Genomic DNA, 17,523 nt, shown 5'->3' with positions numbered 1-17,523 from the left:
GGGACATCTCTATTCTCTGAGTATGATGACACTTGCATTCATGTCCAACACGTCAGAATGGCTATTCCTTCTCCAGAGAAATCTCCTCCAACTCCTCGGAGTAAACATGATTAGTCCCAATAAGTAACTTTCGGACCGGAGTATTTACAGAAGCATCGATTCCTACGCTTCGACCAAAACCTCAACATATCATCCAGTGGAGCGAGGTTTACCTGGCGCCTCTTTGCCGATGCTGATGAAGCCTTCTGTGATATTAGAGATGAGCACAGCAGCATGTTTAGAGAAGGACGAGGCAGCGGAGATGAGCTGGTAGTTCAATGGCTCTGGCAAGAAAAGACATCATGAGAGAATTATTTATCCACTCTACATACACCGAGAACTCACTCTGCTCTGCTCAGGTGGCTGGATTATCACTTGGTTCATACTTGTGATACAGTGTTTAATATGTTACCAATCCTACCTAGTTATATACCGTTTTATTGCCATAAATACAGCTACGTCAATCTATAATGTTGCCTCATGCATGCCTGTTGCCCTTTTTGTGTCATCAGTTTTCCAGCCTCTGGCACAAGATGACAATTCACCATTCATTCATCCATCTACCTAGTTTACGAAACTGTAAAGCACATCACATTGGGGTTTTGTCCACTTTGATCTGTTTGAGTCCGTTTCTGAGTAGTATTCTAAGCAGATCTATAAACAGCACACCCACCGAGAGTCAGGATGATTTTGCTTTTCGCTGCTGTGGCTACCACCTCTGGTCCCACCAAATAGTGAAGCAGCATCTCCAGGCCCAGTAGCTGGATGGAGGGGAATGTGGAGGGCGCCTGGACACTGGAGTTCATGCTAATCCGAGGTGTGTTGGCTGAGTTGTTGAAGCTAGTATTGCCTGCAAGGAGAGAAAAAGAAACAATAACTCACGCTACTCCACATTATTAACATACCAGTGCATTACAAAAAAGACTGGAGCACATGTACATACCTGACTTTGGTGTGACAGGCAATGCAGCACCATTTTGATTTACAACTCTAGCAGGAGTGCCTGGGACGGACGAGGAGTCTGATCCAATAGTGCACTGGAGCAGAGGCCCTGCAACCTGGAGAGACACGCACAGTTAATGGCACATTCGTATTTTGCAGTACAGTGCAGGAAATCTATGCATCTTTCCACAGATAACATAACATAGCATTTTTCTATGTACAACTACACCACTGCAGTGTGTTAAGATTTGAAATCCAGACTTTTTCAGCAACGTTATGGCTACTTCAAGTACGAAGGGAAACCTTTGCATATAAACTAACTAGGAACCAATGAGGGAAGGTGGCATCTGGTCTTGTTCCTGTCACTCCAGCATGGCTGAGATGGTGAGAGAAGGGTCAGTCAGAGAAACTAAAGCATGTCTGACCTGATCAAAGTTAGATGACAAGTTGGGCCCGAGTTGGACCACCAGGTACCACCAGACCTCCACCTTGGTGAGCAGCAGAGCCTCTGTCCTGACATTGATGGATGAGAGGGGCTGCATGAGGAGCTTCATACGTTTGGCACTGCACAGGATATCTGCAGGGGAAGGGGGAAGCACAAGAAACAACAACTTAATTTAAAACAAACTAGACCCAAAGCCTGGAGTGACCTGAGAGGACCAGAGAGTGAGCTACTGACCTGGATTGAGGGCAAAGTTGTCTATCAGGCTTTTCCAAGCAATGAAGGCAATTTTCTTGATGGTAGGAGAGGAGCTACGAAAACCAAGCTCCTCCAGATGCAGCAGGGAGTTGATGAAGGGACCCCCTCGGTGGAGCAGCTGTGTGACAAACAGAAGTGATCAATCAACTGCAGCTGCAGAAAATCATGGATTGACTTCAGACACAATACATGTGAGCAGATACACTTCACCTTTCCAAGAAGTTTCACAAATAAGGGCCAGAGCTTCAGGACATTGGTTTCATTCTTGGACATGAAAAGCTTTTGCAGCTCTGGGATCAGTTTCTGTGAAGACCATAAAGGGAATAAAGGAGAGTTTTTTGCGAAACTAAATAAACCAAAACCCCTGTCACTACAAGACACACCCAAACAGATACTCACTGAGGACATCATTGGTTCAATGACAGCAGCCACATCCATCTGTTTCTTGAGGAGCAGAGGCATGCCCATCTCCATGGCTGCTGCTGCTCGTAGACGCACCTTGGGGGCGGAGTGCACCACCAGAGGGACGACCAGCTTTGCCAACCGGACTGCTTCATCACCCATCTGAGCAGGTACCTGCTCTAGCATCCTGGAGAAGTCGACACTCAGAATTAATATCGTTATCATTTACACCCCATGCTAACTCACATGGTAAACAGTGCCTTTATGATGTAGTTATGTGCAGCAGTAACAAAATGTTTCCCAATGAAGCACCAGAAATATTGACAACAATGTACAATTTTTTTTTTTTTTAGAATCAAAACCAACGATAGAAAACCAGCTCAACCATAAAACTCAACTTATTATAGATAAAACATAAAAATACTTGATTTTCAATGGTCATGTGTTTCTAATTTCAACTTTGTCAACAATTCTGAGTTGATTTGTTGATAGATCTGCCTTCCCCGGATGTTAGGTATTGTACACTTAACATATCCTTACAGTTTATTTAGGAAAGAATTCTCCAACTCCTTTTGTTGCTTAAGGTTTGCTTTGGAGCTGAGCAGATGGAGTTGCAGAGTGAAGCGGTGTCCTCATGCAATGTTGCCAACTACTTTCAGAAATAAAAACAGACTTGTGGTTGTGAAATGAATGTTGACTTTACACTGCGGTACAAGAAAGCAAATAAATATCACCATTATTTACTCTCCAAAGATCATGTCACTCATGCTCATACCAGTTTGCTACATTAGCACGGCAGTTCATTATGCAATACATACAAACACCACACAAATACCGGCATTCCATTAATTCATACTGTTTTGTTCAGGTCTTGCAGTTCGGTGTGACCTCGAGACCGAACAAGACTAAATATTCTACTGTTCTTCAAACTGCTGTTATCAGATCAAGTCAGCGTCCTGCTTGTGCTCATATCATCAGTAGTCATGTTTGATGAGGGGCCAATTTTTCTACCTGATGATGACGTTCAAGGCCTCATGCTCCATTACAACAGACTGGATGTCGTCTTTGCTCCACACACTCTCCAGGGTGCTCAGTATCGTCGACACCTGGGTGGAGGAACATGCGTCAATACACCACCTGAGCCCCCATTCTCAGTAATATTTTGCTGGATTTGCATCTACGATCCAGCTCACTTTCTTAGCAATGAAGCCCGGGGGAAAACTCTGTTTGGACATGACCCATAATGCTCTCGTGCAAGTGTTCTTCTCTGGTGACTTCACGACCAACGAGCAAAGCGCTGATAGAATTTCTGCTGCAAAGGTTTCTAGAAAACAAATAAGAAGAGCGTCACTCAGCAGAGATTTCAGCCCTGCAATATGTAAACCTGCTACATAATAAAATCATGTATGTACCGGAGACTCCAGAGACAATGTGAGAATGATACACACAAAACCCTAAAGCTTGCAGGGCTGCTTGGCTCAGCTCTGCATTGGGACTGGTTATGTGGGCCTAGAAACATCATGAGATAGAAACAGCATTAGCTACCACAGACACCAAAATCGGAACATGAGGTAGTGCTTCAAACTATGACACAGAAATGGAGAAGTCTCACCAAGATGGCATTTCCCAAACGGGAAAAGTGCTTTTCAACTGCAGGGATAAACTGGCGGCCTTCCTCTCCACTGAAGCGACTGCAAATAAACAATTTAACTCACTTAAATGCCATAACACAGAGCTCCATCTTGTAGATACGTCACACAAGTACAGAGAACCTACTTGGCGATGGTGAGGTAGGCATCGGTCTGTTCTGACTGTCCAGCAGTGCTGTCCTCTAGACACTCCAGCAGGGGGAGGAAACTGAAGCTGCTTGGAGGCACTGTTGTTGCCATCATTCTTACGGACCTCCCCGAGGCCTTTTAAAACAGAGAAGCAGAAAGTAGCTGGGACTTAGGATGACAGCCACGTTAGAAAAGATGATATTGAGATGCCAGGGCAGGTCGGTCTGTACATGTCGCCTTGGTGTCCAGCTGTTCACAAGAGAGCATCCAATCTCAAACCCCTGATCTTACTGGGGGTCCCTCTGGCATAAAGACTCTGCCATCAGCATCATATGAGGAAGGAGGAGTCTCAACCTCTTTTTATTTGATGCGTTTACAGTGTTGCCGCACTTGGAGAAAAAGTTATCTTGTTACGGACTACTGTGTACAATGCTGTGCTATGATAAACGGTATCATGAGCCTACAGGCTTTGTTTTTAAGAAAATTTCATACACATTACAGATCATTTTTAAACATATTTCTCAAGTCACACTGGCATCTTTAACCATGTAAATTCAATTGCTGATCAGTTCTCAAAATCAATAAATAGGCCAGCATCAATGTTAACAAAAGAACACAGGCTGATGACGCAATTCATCTCTGCCAATCATGCAGCTAATAATAACCAATAGGTAGCAAATCATTTGAGTTTGATGATGCTGGTTGGGCATAAAGAGTAAATTATTCTTCTGTTGCGATTGAAAAAAATACTTACGGCAAAACTCTTGTTGATTCTATAACATAAAATATAAATTAACTGTCACTCAGAAACCTTCAACAACTGAGTTAACAAGGCAATGGCTCCAAATTAAATGGAACCTTCATGTTTGAATCTGCCGTTTATTAAGTCACAATACTAAATATTTTTGTTTTATGATTTCATGCACGCTTATTTTTATTAAAAACTAAGCTTAAAACTAAAAACTTTGCCTTGATCATAGTTTTGAGTGTCCAGTGTCAGAGATTTGCCCTGCTGTTGACAAAGACAGAAAAACTCCCCCTACGAAGTTTTAATATTTCCCAAAACACACCGGACAAACAATGCACATTTTTTTTATGAAGCCCCTCCTCTACATACAGCGCTATGAACAAGGAATGGATGCAGACGAGAGTTCTAACGTGAGGATATTTTCACATTAGTTGTAAACAGTCGTTGTGTGTGCTACTGTGGCTCATTCAGCTAACGTTAATTCCTCAAAACACACACCAACACACACCAGTCAAGAGTCCTAGTATAAATACCACCGGTGAACTCACCGAATAAATCAGTATGCAAGCAAGTTCGCAGCACTGAAGTATTTTTGAGTATTCGGACCCTTTAGTATTGCTAATATTGCTAATTGCTAATGTTGACTAGCCGTAAAGAGTTAGCAGCGACGCTAGCAGGCTGCGGGACTGTCGTGAGCTAAGTTTCATGCACAAGTGGACAACATTTCTGGTAACACGGCGGTGATTCTGTTTTACCTGTCAACTCACTTGCCCGAGACTACACCTCAAAATGTATATGCAAGAACCCAAACAAACAAATGCTGACACTGGCTCATTGGATAGACACAGCATGTACCCCACTGCCCACCCAGCACGCTCACCTCGGAGTTCAGGAGGAAATGCTAGCAGCAAAAATGACAGGAGACACCATCCACGCCAGAAAACGCACCAGCCGTCCGCTGCAGGTTACAGTTTCTGTTCCCCACTTAACCAGGGTGTTATAATCTATATTTTAGCTGGCCTTTTCTCTTCCGCCTTGTGCTGTTCCCCCGCGAAATCGCTGGCGCCAAACCACTACGCAGACGTACAAAATTACCTTTGACCCCGCATTTGTCACATCCAGAACCGCCCATTTTACCTTATAAGGAGAAGTAGCTGACAGCGTTACAACACGATTGCTGTATTAACTATAATACAGGCTTTCGCAAATATTAAAAGTTCTGTTTATCACGTGCACATGCTAAAACAAAGTATTCTTTTAAGACCAAACAGATCTCTTCCCTAGAATTAACATAAATGTTATTTTTTCTCATTTTAAACAATTTTAAATAGAAATATTATAATCAATTTATTCTTTTCTCATTGGGTTCTGGCCAAATTGGGGTCCAAAGCTGAATGTTCCATTAATTCTGTCAGTCCTGGGAACATCATCCTTTAATGCAGCTCTCCCTGAGGTTTCTGCTGCACTTTTATTGCAGCCTAACAAAGCTTGACATCCAGTGATACACTCTTGAAAGAAAATACAAGTGCAGAAACCAAAAACGGCCATTCTTGCAAATCGTTTATTTATGCCATTTTCATGTGATAATAGGGTAGTATATCACATGATATCACATGATAATGGCTTGATTTGCAAGTATGGCCTTTCTTGGGTTCTGCACTTGTATTTTCTTAAAAATATGTGTGATTGTTGCCTCTATTTGAGTGTATTTTCTTAATTTCTTTAATGATATTAGCTACAAATATAAACTTCACCAGACCTGCAACAGGCAGCAAAATCAAATATGACACACATATATACACACAAATATAAATTCAAATAAGGATTGAACAGAAGATTAAATATGTTCTAAAAGATAAAGTACAATAAACACGCACCACCTTTAGTTGCTTGGCACCCATAATCAAGAATTACATTTTATGTAATACTGGATTATTCTTGGCGGCACGGTGGTGCAGTGGTCAGCACTGTCGCCTCACAGCAAGAAGGTTCTGGGTTCAAGTCCTGCCTTGGGCAAGGTATCTTTCTCTGTGGAGTCTGCATGTTCTCCCCATGCCGGCGTGGGTTCTCTCTGGTACTCCAGCTTCCTCCCACAGTCCAAAGACATCAAGAGGGGACTAGGCTGATTGATATTTTAAATTGACCGTAGGTGTGATTGTGAGTGTGAATGGTTGTTCGTCTCTCTATGTTGGTCCTGCGATGGACTGGTGATCTGTCCAGGGTAAACCCTGCCTCTCGCCCGTAGTCACTGGGATAGGCTCCAGCCCCCCGTGACCCTTAACAGGAATAAGCAGAAGACAATGGATGGATTGTTCTCATTAATAAATGAAACAAAATAGGCATCGAAAGTCAATCTACATCAGATAATTTAAGGTGTTTAACACATGAATGCAATAAATTCCCTGTGGTCTGATGACTGATGTCATTCACATAAATGTGAGGTCATTTGTCATAGTTTTGTTGGAAATTAGCTTTATAGCCTCTCCACCATCACACATACAGCAGGTGATCCTCCAAACACACAAGAAAAAATAGTCACAAAATTGTTTCTCCGTTTAATGACACTACACAAGACAAACACACAAAAGTACACTGATGCCTGTCATAATCTAATCAGACTTGTTGTAACATGAATAATATTTGTAAATAGTACATTTAAGCAATACCTAACAAATATATAAAGGTACAAAGTTTTATTTAAAGGTCAATGACGTACAGATGAAGCACTAAAAATTAAGAATAAATAGTATTACCCTTTAGGCCTATTAAAAACACTATCTTTGAGTAAAAATAATTATAATAACCACAAACAAAAAAAAACAACCTTTGACTGATGGATGCAAAGTTTTGTATAGAGCATAAAAACAATCCTCAAAACACAATTTAATGACCGCTGATCGACCATTTTACACAAACTTTTCTAATTGGCTATAAAGGCTCAGCGATTATATTTAACATTACAGGTCAGTGAAAATAGTCAGTTTGATTTTGTGAAAACAAAGATGGATTGATGGCATGATACTCTAACTGGAAACCTCCCGCAGTAACTGAAGCATCGGACAAGAACTTGAGCGTCATCACGTTTCCTGGAAGAAAAAAAAAAACGCATGAAAGAAAAGTGTCATTGAAGGTTGTAAAACGCAAACGTACACAACACAACAATCAAAGGTTATCTCACCTGTACTGATGATATCCCCCGGTAAATAATCACCACAGAACCTGAAACAAACAGACCAAAAAGTGATATTCATGTTCCATCTTTGTGCACAAACACACAACAAAAACTTTTTTTAAAAAAAGGTTACGTAAAAGAAAAGTTCAAAATAAATTCTTTTTAACCTATCTATCACCCGAGGCACTGAGAATGAATTTACACCGATTAATCCATACTGAAGATCCCATCCAAAGTCCGCACAGACATGCGCTTAACAGCACCTTTGGTCAACAAATCTGTGGTTATGGTTTTGGACGCAATGTCCTACATCATTGTTATCTGTGCTCCGTTTGCAATCCATGAATTGCACAGTTCACTGTGAAACAGTCTAATAGCAAAGTAGCATATTCTTGCTGCCCTTAAATCTAAGCAGCTTATGTTTATTGTCAGATGTGCTCCCTGTAGTTTACACGTGGACATACATGTACATGGGCACAAATACAGGCACAGTTCACAAATCCATGAATGTGGTTTTCGCAACTCTTTTTCATTTTTTTCCAGCCACTGGGTTCCACATCCCACTCCGAAGGAGGTAGGACCACTGCAAACAACAGCAATGTCATTCTTACTGTCCAGTGTAATATGTTGGTAGTGTTTTGTTGATGAGATATGTCTTGTTCTGTGAATTTAGTTCTTTGGGCCACAAGATATAATTCAGGGGAGCAACTTATATATCATGGCTAAAAAAAACTCAAAACAAATATAAATCGCCCAAAACCCTGTACCTCTGTGGCCACGCTTTGTACATCTCGGGAAGCAACCGAGAAACCAATGACCAATGATAATAATTAAACTAAAACCATGACCGGCCTGTTGCTTGATGACGACCATGTTTCTGATTATTGAGGAGGTGGGATTGTGGATTCCTCACCTGCCAGCAAAGCCAGAGACATCATCATAACTGTCATAGACCTCAAGGTAATCCGCCAGACACGCTGTATCATCCTCCACATCAAACTCCAGGAAGTGGAGGTGGATCTTCTGACCCAGGCGCACACGTATGTGCCAGTAGCAGATCTGTTCATCCTGGTAGTCCCCTGGGAAGCCAGGAGACTGAATGATCCTCTGCTGGTCAGTCAGCACGCCGCCGCACTCCTTAGCTGAAAGACAAGTATTCAGATTCATGCTACTTGTGTTTGAAAAGGGAAATGTTCACGACAAACTGACTCCAAACCCTTCTGTTTCATCCATTGAAGAGTCATCATAACTGATTATAACAATATGAATATCAATACCATGATATTTCTTGGCATTTCTTTTTTTATTTGAATGTTTGCTCTGTGAGGCATTTATTTTGAAACAATATATGGACCTGGCCTAAATGAATGTTCTCTGTTAAGACCACAATCCACTAGACTCCTTCAATCAGCTGGTGGGGTTTCATCTGTTCCTGTGAAGCATTCAGGGTCTGTTCGTGGCGTGTGAGCTCAGAATGATCTCAAAATAGGAAAAAGAAATGTTTTTTCTGCATTACTGAAATTAAAAAAAAAACAAAAACACATTAGCACTGTTGCCTCACAGCAAGAAGGTTCCGGGTTCGAGTCCCTGCTCCAGCACAGGATCTTTCTGTGTGAGTCTGCATGTTCTCCCTGTTCCTGTGTGGGTTCTCTCTGGTACTCCAGCTTCCTCCCACAGTCCAAAGACATCAAGAGGGGACGAGGCTGACTGATACTCTAAATTGACTGTAGGTGTGAATGTGAGTGTGAATGGTTGTCTGTCTCTATGTGTTGGCCCTGTGATGGACTGGTGACCTGTCCAGGGTGAACCCGGCCTCTAGCTCATTGACGCTGGGATAGGCTCCAGCCCCCCCCCGCGACCCTTAATAGGAATAAGCGGAAGACGATGGATGGACGTTAGGACTGACAAGAGTGGCATCAAAAGCTGTTCTCCTAGATGTAATCTCAACATTACAACCACAAAGTACACAAATGAAGTTGTCCTATAGGCATCGTTCAAATAGTGGTTTAACCTAGTTTGAGGCAAATGAAATATGTTTTTTCATAAATATGTTTTATTGACCACATTTATGCCCTTCTGTGGTTCAACGAAAGTTCAACATGAGCTTGTAACCAAATCAGTTCACTTCTTCCTCAAACCATTGGCAAAACCTCATCACTTCACCGACCTCCACCTTGAAAGGTAAACTGAGATAAAAAAAACCCCAACTATTTAATCTGAGAAAAATACCTGAACAAAATTAACAGTTTCTCCACTAGAACTGTGGAATATATCCTACTGGATGAATTCTTTTATAATCAAGCTTAAAGCTGCTGTACTCAATACTTCTAGATCTAGCCTCCACCTCTGCAGCACTCCAGTTTTTCAGTGTCCTTTAACTCACTGCTCTGCTGTTACGAGCGATGTCTTCACTGTTTTGGTTTGTTCTCAAAACCTTCTGTGAATCACCTGCTCAGCAATCAAATAGCACACAGACACACACACATACACACACACACACACATACACACACACACACATACATACACACACTGAGCCACTTGCTAGTCATACTGAACCATTTAGCAGTTAAAGGGACTTTTTCGTCTTTCACGAATTCCAAAAAAAACAAAACAAGCTATCATGAGAAAGCTATTACCAACTATTCTGGTTCTATCAGGAGAACTTCAGAGAAAATAGCCGACTGAAACAAAACCAATTGCGATCTATTTCAGTTTCAGTGCTTTTAAAAAAAAAAATGCTCAGCATTTTTTCAAAATTTTCACAGTATAATTCATTGACCTACCGTGGAAATAAACGGCACTTGAATCAATCATGAAAAGACGTTGCAGCAACACTTGTCAGCTTTTCAATTTTCTCTCCACTGAAAGTGAAAAACTTTTTTTGGTTTAGTCAGGCAGATGTGACTGCATGGTATATTTATGCGGTCACATCTTATCGAGACCGACGAGTTGACGTCATCCAGGTTCGTTCTTGCCGTGTCCGTGATAACTCACAGGGTGAGACTAAGATTGTGGTTTGACTCGAAACTAAAAAAGTCCCCTGTGGTCTCATCCTGTAGTGATTAAGGCCTCTATCTTCTCTCACGTTTGTCCTTAGGCTGAGGTGATGACATCATCCCAAGTGAGTCTATGGAGCCTCAGACTCTATGACTACCCGTAGTCTGTGTCCTCCCCTGTTACAACTCATGGCACTGACACTTCAGTCATGCAGTCAACACTTACTATTTAAACCACACAAAAACTCACACCGAGAAGTATTCAGATTTTTTTTTAAGTTTCATTTTTTTAAGCATCCAGGCATAGAATGACTGCTACGTGAAATAAATGATCCACAATAATACCCCCTTTCCACTGCTAATACCAGTGTACATGCAGGTTAATTAAACCCAGGTAAAGGCACTGAAAAAAGCTGGCTGATCCTGTCAGTGCCTGATCTATCCCAGCTGCCCAGGTGCTAACAGCTAACCTGTAGCAGATGATGCGTTGGTTGCACTTCAGAGAAAGAATTATTGTAACACGCTGTTCAATTTACCTGGCTGTAAAAGGTGAATTTTTGGGGCAGGTTGTGTGTTCCTGAATGTAGCTGACAAACACCCATGTCAACGGCAGGGTGATTTGACCCAGGATTAAATGCTGGTTAAACCCCTTCTCTTTGCAGACAACAGGCAGCTGTTTGCTGGTGTGGGCTGTTTTTTTAGCCGGTGGAAAAGGGGATTAACAAACTCAAACTCTACATCTTTAATGAGCTGTTTTAACAGCTCACAAGTTTACTATTCATTGTCACCGTTCTCATAAATGCCCTTTCCAGCAGCAAAACACATCTCTTTTTCAGTAAAACACTCTAAATATACCCAGTGTTTGCCAGATGTGTAAGCAGGGAATTGAGTACTTTAACACATTGGATGGACAAATGCACAACATTTTCTCTAAGAACAGCTGCCTGCTGTGGCCAAAACTATGAAAGAACTGAGGTGGAAGACAAACAGTGCAGAAGCAACCAACTAAACCAGGAAATGAACCTCACTAGAAGTCCAGTAAGGTCGAGTTTTGTCACATTTCACATTATTAAAAAACAAAACAAAAACAAAAACATTTATGACTTTGTACAGAACATACTTACTGTTTGGGTTGTAGCAGTACACGTCCCATCTCTCACTTTTGTTCAGCCTGTATCCATAGTCGACAATGCCAACCTTTCCAAAACCACAGTTAGCACCAGCTTTGACAATGGGGTAGCCGACGCGCCCTTTGTCAAACCATCCAGCAGCACACACATGGAAACCTTGACAAGAGCAGAATGTTACAGCTCATGTTGGCACAAGTACCCATCCGACCCAATTATAATTTACTCTTGAATAAATTACTGTATCCTACCAAAAGAAGTCTTTGTTTTAGCCGCGCCACTAGGCCACCTGGTGACCATTATAAGACCATTACAAGAACTATTGCTTTGCTTCGTATGTGTGGAGTCAGGGGCTGGCTCTAGAGTTTAGAGTTACAACAGCAGACCCTGGCCAGAACAAGCCAGATAAAAAGGAGACCTCCTAGGTAGACTACTGCTGGCAGGGGGGTGGACTGTAGCGCCAGGGCGAGTGCCATGGGAACGGTGGTATTATCCACACAGGAACGTTCAAACAGGCTTTTACAATGCTCGTGGGACAGAATCATGCAACCATGGCCAAGTGCTTGTGGAAAAAAGGATTTCACTCCAGCTTCACGCTGACCTTTACCCCGTGAACATATGAAGCTCTTACACGCTGAAAGCATTCCAGAGTTAAGAGACGTCTCACGAATGCTACTTCACACGTGTCCCCTAACATGAATTTGAATGAGTTCAAAGGCTGGCTCATGGAACTAAACACTACCTGACACCATTTAGTGATAGTGCTCGGTAAATATATTTAAAGTGTCAAGTTGATGTCTGGTGGGATCCAGAGTGGATCAGGTCAAAGGAGCTGATAACACTTTACAACAAGAGTTAGAGCTTAGTTAACTGCTAGTGGTGATAGCTGTGATGCAGTTAAAGATGACAAAGGATACATGGACCCTACTTTCTAATAAAGGTTACAAAGAGCATTAATAAATGGTTAATTATGTGTATAAGCATGCACCAGCTCTTATTAATGTACCCTCATGATTGTGTGTTACCAAGGAGTCTGTATCTGAGAGTTATGGTGAATTATGCCCCCTAACCTATCTTCGATCAGAGCGCTGCCCATTGGGTTAGTCAGACGTTTAAGTTGCCGCAGACCTATTTTTCGAGCTTCCTCCAGTTGTTCATAAGTGGCCAGCTTCCCTCCCTCGTATTTGCAGACAGCCTTTGCCTCTTTATACGTCAGCTGGTATCTCCCTTTGCGTGACTCCCGGTGGTAAACTCCAGCTGCTTGTTCTGTCAAACAGAGAGCAGAAGAGAGCTGCAAATAGGGTCCAAAGCCAAGAGAGTACCGTTCCTGCAGCAACTACAAGATTCTGCAAAGTCCAGTGAACAATCACGGGACCCCAAGATGAAGAGAATATGGTGAGCGTGTAAATGAAAGCTGAATTTGGTGTAACACATAACTTAAAAGAGAAAGTCTGTAACAAATTTCTCAGGTTTGGACATTCACCAAAAATTGCTCATTTGCTCAAAGGGGAGTCCTCTGCTGATCGTGATTTGGTTCTGCGCATGCATGACTACACGCAGTCCTCCAAATTAGCCTCGATTAACACAAACACACTCACACACACACACACACACACACGCACACACACACACACACACACACACACACACACACACACACACACACACACACACACACTTGTTTCATGGAAAAGTGCCTTTCATTCATCCGCCCTGGGTGACAATCATTCACACCCATAAGCAACCAACTAAAAAGAGAAATCAGAATCAGCCCAAATAAAAAGACATAACACATGATAGCTGTGTGTTATACTAGTAGAAAATACTGAAATACTACCCTGGTACAGATGGTTAATAAAGTCAACTTGTAACATGATTCTGAGCTCATATGATAGGATTACGAGTGATATATTCTTAGAATAATTTGAGCCTGATCATTGCCTTTGACTCTCATTTCTTTGCTAAAAAAAAAAAAAAAAAGCGCCACTTCCCTACTTGGCCCCATGCAGCAGCAGAAGCGGCGCTGGGCAGTTCATTAACATTCAGTCTGGCTGGTGGACAGATTATTAATCTTTGTTTTTCCATCTTCACAACCGGCTCTTAAACCGTATGTGAAGACAAAAAGACAATTCAATGAAATATTCACTTTCGTGATGAGTTCTACCTTAATGATACCTTCATGTCACTGCCGCAAATAGTGTAAAAAGTAATGAAACTACTAGTACTTCAGTCACAAGTAGAACAGTCAGTGTTATTTACCCAGCCATATTGAATTATGAAATATCCCGTTCTTGAAGCCCCATGCTTGCGCCTCTTTCAGCAGGAAACCGAGAGTCCACAGCAAAGCGAAGACGCGCATCCTGCCTCCGTGGTAGCGCAGCTGCTCTTGGTCCAGATGTTTGCGGAAGCCCGGTCCTCTCCTCCCTCTCCGCCCTCGGACTCTTAAATGCTGGCTGCTGCTGCCTCCCAGGAGAGGAGGGACACCCTGCTCCACTCATTTCCCCTCACCGACAGACAGTAGTGTTTCCTCATACTGTATTAGCGAATTGAGCTTGTAATTCTCTGGCATCTTCAGTTGATATTGTTATAATCTTTGTTTGATCTCACTGACTTAAGCAACATGTTGCTCGCTACGTCATGGGAACACCGTGGGGGGTTTAAGAAACCGGGAGGATTTCTAACAGAAATTCAACCAAAATTTCTTGGAATATGTGGTTAACATTGTGAAAGCTACATTGAAATCGACACCATTATGTTTCCCTGAAACTGACCAAGGGGTTTTTGTTGCCTAACACTACCATAACAATAAAGTAAAACTCAGGGCCAGCCTGAAACACAAGGTAACAAAGCGGGTGTTTGGGGGCCCCGGCCACTAGGGTTTTTTGCTCCTTTCTGTTGCAGTTTTTTTTAAATGTATTAAATATCTTAAGGAAGTGACAAGATATTTTAATGAATGAATGAATAATTCAATGCAGGAAAATTTAGATTTTATGATCAATATACCCGCCATCGTTTGAGTCATGACGAATGCGTCGCGTGCAAAGCCTGGCAAAACCTGAAAGCTTAAGATTTGTTTGGAAGAGATGTAATCTAATGTCAAGCATGACACTTAAAAGGAATTTCCCTCTGGTGCCCAGAAGAAAATGAAGAAAAGGACTGAGGATGTGAAAAAAGAACAAGATAGATGGTGTGTGTGTGTGTGTGTGTGTGGGGGGGGGGGGGGCGGGGCAAAATCCAATTCTGCTTAGAGCCCCCTGAAGGCTCAGGCTGCCACTGACAAAACTGTACAAAAGCATCTGTTTGGTTATGCATGTATGGTCCCTCCGTGGCCCCGTGGTCACAGGTCTGCAGCGTGTTGTCATTGACGTGCACTTGTGTGGTCACGAGTCAGCAGCGCAGTCTCGTTCAGAAAGCATGGTGGACCCGCAGTTATCGTGGACTGGACTCTGCAGTTACCCCTCTGTTCATTCACTCCATCATGTATGAGACCTTATGTTAAGAAGTGTGCGTCTGTGAAAGAGGTGTGCGTCTGTGTCTGTTGAAGTGATCGGTTTGCTTGTTTAATTGTACTGCGTAATGACTGCGTGTATTACTCCATATTAGGCTTAGACCTCAATGCCATGATGCACTGGGCTTCTCTCTCCTCCTCTCTTTCCTCTCTGTCCTCCTGGATGTGTTATCCATATATCACACTCATATATGTTACTAACCCGTCTTCTTCTCCGGAGCCTTCGGGCTCCCTACATCCCAGATCCCTGACTGATGCTGCTGCTGGAGACAGACCTGAGGAGGCTCAAGCTGCCACCCTTAGCACCATGTGTTCACATCCCTGTCCGTCCATCATTCTCTTCCCTTTATCGCTTTCTTTATCTCTGTCCCTCTCTTTCCTTCTGCATATCTGTCTTCCTCCATTATCTGTCTTTGTCTCTGCCCTGCTCTCCTGCTCTCTTTCCCCCCAACTGGTCAAAACAGAAGCCCGTCCCCATTGAGCATGGATCTGCTCGATGTTACTGCCTGTTAAAAGGAAGGTTTTCGTCACTGCTGTTGCAGGATGTGCTTGCTGATGGAGAATTGTTGGGTGTAAATTCCTTGAAGGAGTGTGGTAGTGGACCTGCTCTACTTGTAAAGTAGAGTGCTTTGGCGCTATAGAAATAAAATTGACTTGACATGACTATTGCAGGTTGTTTTTGTTAGCATGCTGAGCTAGTATTAGCCATTGCCACAAGCATCATGCTAGTGCGCAGATTCCCGGTTGTTATGCTGTCTTGCAGACCACTGTTTGTTTACATTGCACGCCCACTGTGGTTCATTGATGGTTTCTTCATTTTAATTGGTAGCTATCTGTGTGATGATGCTGTGTTAGCAAACAAATAGTCATGTCCTTCTCAAAAGGCATGTACATATTACTTTGTAGCCATGTGCTCATTATTTATCCCTTTCCTTTGTTTCAGGACAACACATGAACACATACACCCATAATAAATCCAGTAAACATCCCAGTACCCATTGTCCATGTTTATTGAGCCCTAATATCTCTACATGTGGTCACATCCAGTTGTTGTCTCTGCATCACATCTCACATGCCTCCTTCCTGAACATTCTGGCCTAGAAGTAGCGACCCTTGACTGGGTGTAGGGGAAACTGCGAACAGCCCTCCTACCCTCTCTCCGTTTGTTCCACCCATCCACCAACCCTCACCCACAAAAACTGAAATGTATTTTTAAAAGACAGATTTCAGGAAAGGAGTCAATATAGCGAGTCAAAAATTGTAGATAAAAGCCTCATACAGCAAAAGTTTGAGATTTTTTTTCATGACTGCTGTCAGAAACACAAAAAAGCTAAATTCATGCCATAAATGAACTAAGCTACTGGCTCAGTTTTTGTCACCACCTATTTCCCTTTTCTCATTGCGGTGAGTTCAATGGCAGCAACCACCTCTGTAGTCTCTTCAGTCACTCATTAGTAACAGTCATTATAAGACACAAGCTTTGAAATTTGTGATTGTTGACCATGTTGATGTTTATGTTGTAAACAAAACATGAATACTGTCTTGCATGTGTGATCAGCCTCGTCCTCTCCTGATGTCTTTGGACTGTGGGAGGAAGCTGGAGTACCAGAGAGAACCCACACAGGAACAGAGAGAACATGCAGACTCACACAGGCTCAAACTCAGAACCTTTTGCTGTGAGGCTACAGTGCTAACCACTGCACCGCCATGCCGCTCTTGCTCTCCCTCTTGCTGCACTTATCAACTCTACTGGTTACCAGGGTTGACACAACTGACCACATATGGCTAGATATGGAATAGCAGTAATAAGACAGACAATTCATGTGTCACTCTTGTCATGATACATTTGATGATGTTGCCACACACTAACAATAACATCCACCTGTTAGAGTTTAAAGTTGCTATCTTGTGCAATTGCTATTTTTAGTCAGCACACTAAATTATTGGGGACCTCAGCATGGCTGAACCTGTATAGACCCTCATCTTGCTCCTTTGTTGGTCCAACAGTATTTGAGACGGATAACAGAATGAACCCTTAATTTTCTCATCCATTACTGCAACAAAAATGCGGGACAACGCGTGTTTTCGGCACTCTGAAAGGGTCGACTC

The 17,523-nt window shown here is 42.5% G+C and overlaps 2 protein-coding genes across 2 annotated transcripts in view; both read right to left on the bottom strand.

Moving 5' to 3' along the window:
• The window catches only part of rif1 (replication timing regulatory factor 1), a 22,317-nt gene extending 16,618 nt beyond the window's left edge, over positions 1-5,699 (bottom strand). Inside the window, exons 1-13 of the mRNA XM_086220755.1 lie at positions 5,490-5,699; positions 3,860-3,996; positions 3,696-3,774; positions 3,496-3,592; positions 3,277-3,407; positions 3,095-3,189; positions 2,081-2,270; positions 1,892-1,984; positions 1,661-1,799; positions 1,407-1,558; positions 983-1,097; positions 713-889; positions 213-323 (exon numbers count right to left, since the gene is read on the bottom strand). Of these exons, the coding sequence (XP_086076881.1) occupies positions 213-323; positions 713-889; positions 983-1,097; positions 1,407-1,558; positions 1,661-1,799; positions 1,892-1,984; positions 2,081-2,270; positions 3,095-3,189; positions 3,277-3,407; positions 3,496-3,592; positions 3,696-3,774; positions 3,860-3,975 (1,495 nt within the window). The 5' untranslated portion in view covers positions 3,976-3,996; positions 5,490-5,699. The remainder of the gene's footprint in view (positions 1-212; positions 324-712; positions 890-982; positions 1,098-1,406; positions 1,559-1,660; positions 1,800-1,891; positions 1,985-2,080; positions 2,271-3,094; positions 3,190-3,276; positions 3,408-3,495; positions 3,593-3,695; positions 3,775-3,859; positions 3,997-5,489) is intronic.
• A 1,452-nt stretch (positions 5,700-7,151) lies between these two features.
• tnfaip6 (tumor necrosis factor, alpha-induced protein 6) lies at positions 7,152-14,347 on the bottom strand. The gene is made up of 6 exons (XM_086221313.1): positions 14,166-14,347; positions 13,035-13,172; positions 11,904-12,065; positions 8,695-8,923; positions 7,788-7,828; positions 7,152-7,695 (listed from the first exon to the last, which is right to left on the bottom strand). The coding sequence occupies exons 1-6, from the start codon at positions 14,263-14,265 to the stop codon at positions 7,574-7,576; spliced, it is 792 nt and encodes a 263-aa protein (XP_086077439.1). The 5' UTR covers positions 14,266-14,347; the 3' UTR covers positions 7,152-7,573.
• Between the last annotated feature and the right edge of the window lie 3,176 nt (positions 14,348-17,523).

The sequence above is a fragment of the Aulostomus chinensis genome, chromosome 12 (genome assembly GCF_037954235.1).
Source record: "Aulostomus chinensis isolate RoL2024-O1b breed Wild chromosome 12, RoL_Achi_v1.0, whole genome shotgun sequence".
NCBI classification, from domain to species: Eukaryota; Metazoa; Chordata; class Actinopteri; order Syngnathiformes; family Aulostomidae; genus Aulostomus; species Aulostomus chinensis.
Note: the sequence above shows the minus strand (reverse complement) of the source record. Positions and strands in the feature narration are given on the sequence as shown.

Excerpts from the sequence above, each read along its gene's own strand:
- tnfaip6 (XM_086221313.1), bottom strand. The coding sequence starts at position 14,265 with ATGCGCGTCTTCGCTTTGCTGTGGACTCTCGGTTTCCTGCTGAAAGAG. Across the intron at positions 13,173-14,165 it reads TCATAATTCAATATGGCTGG|AACAAGCAGCTGGAGTTTAC; the intron begins GTAAATAACACT and ends TCTGTTTGACAG. Across the intron at positions 7,829-8,694 it reads GTCTCTGGCTTTGCTGGCAG|GTTCTGTGGTGATTATTTAC; the intron begins GTGAGGAATCCA and ends TGTTTGTTTCAG.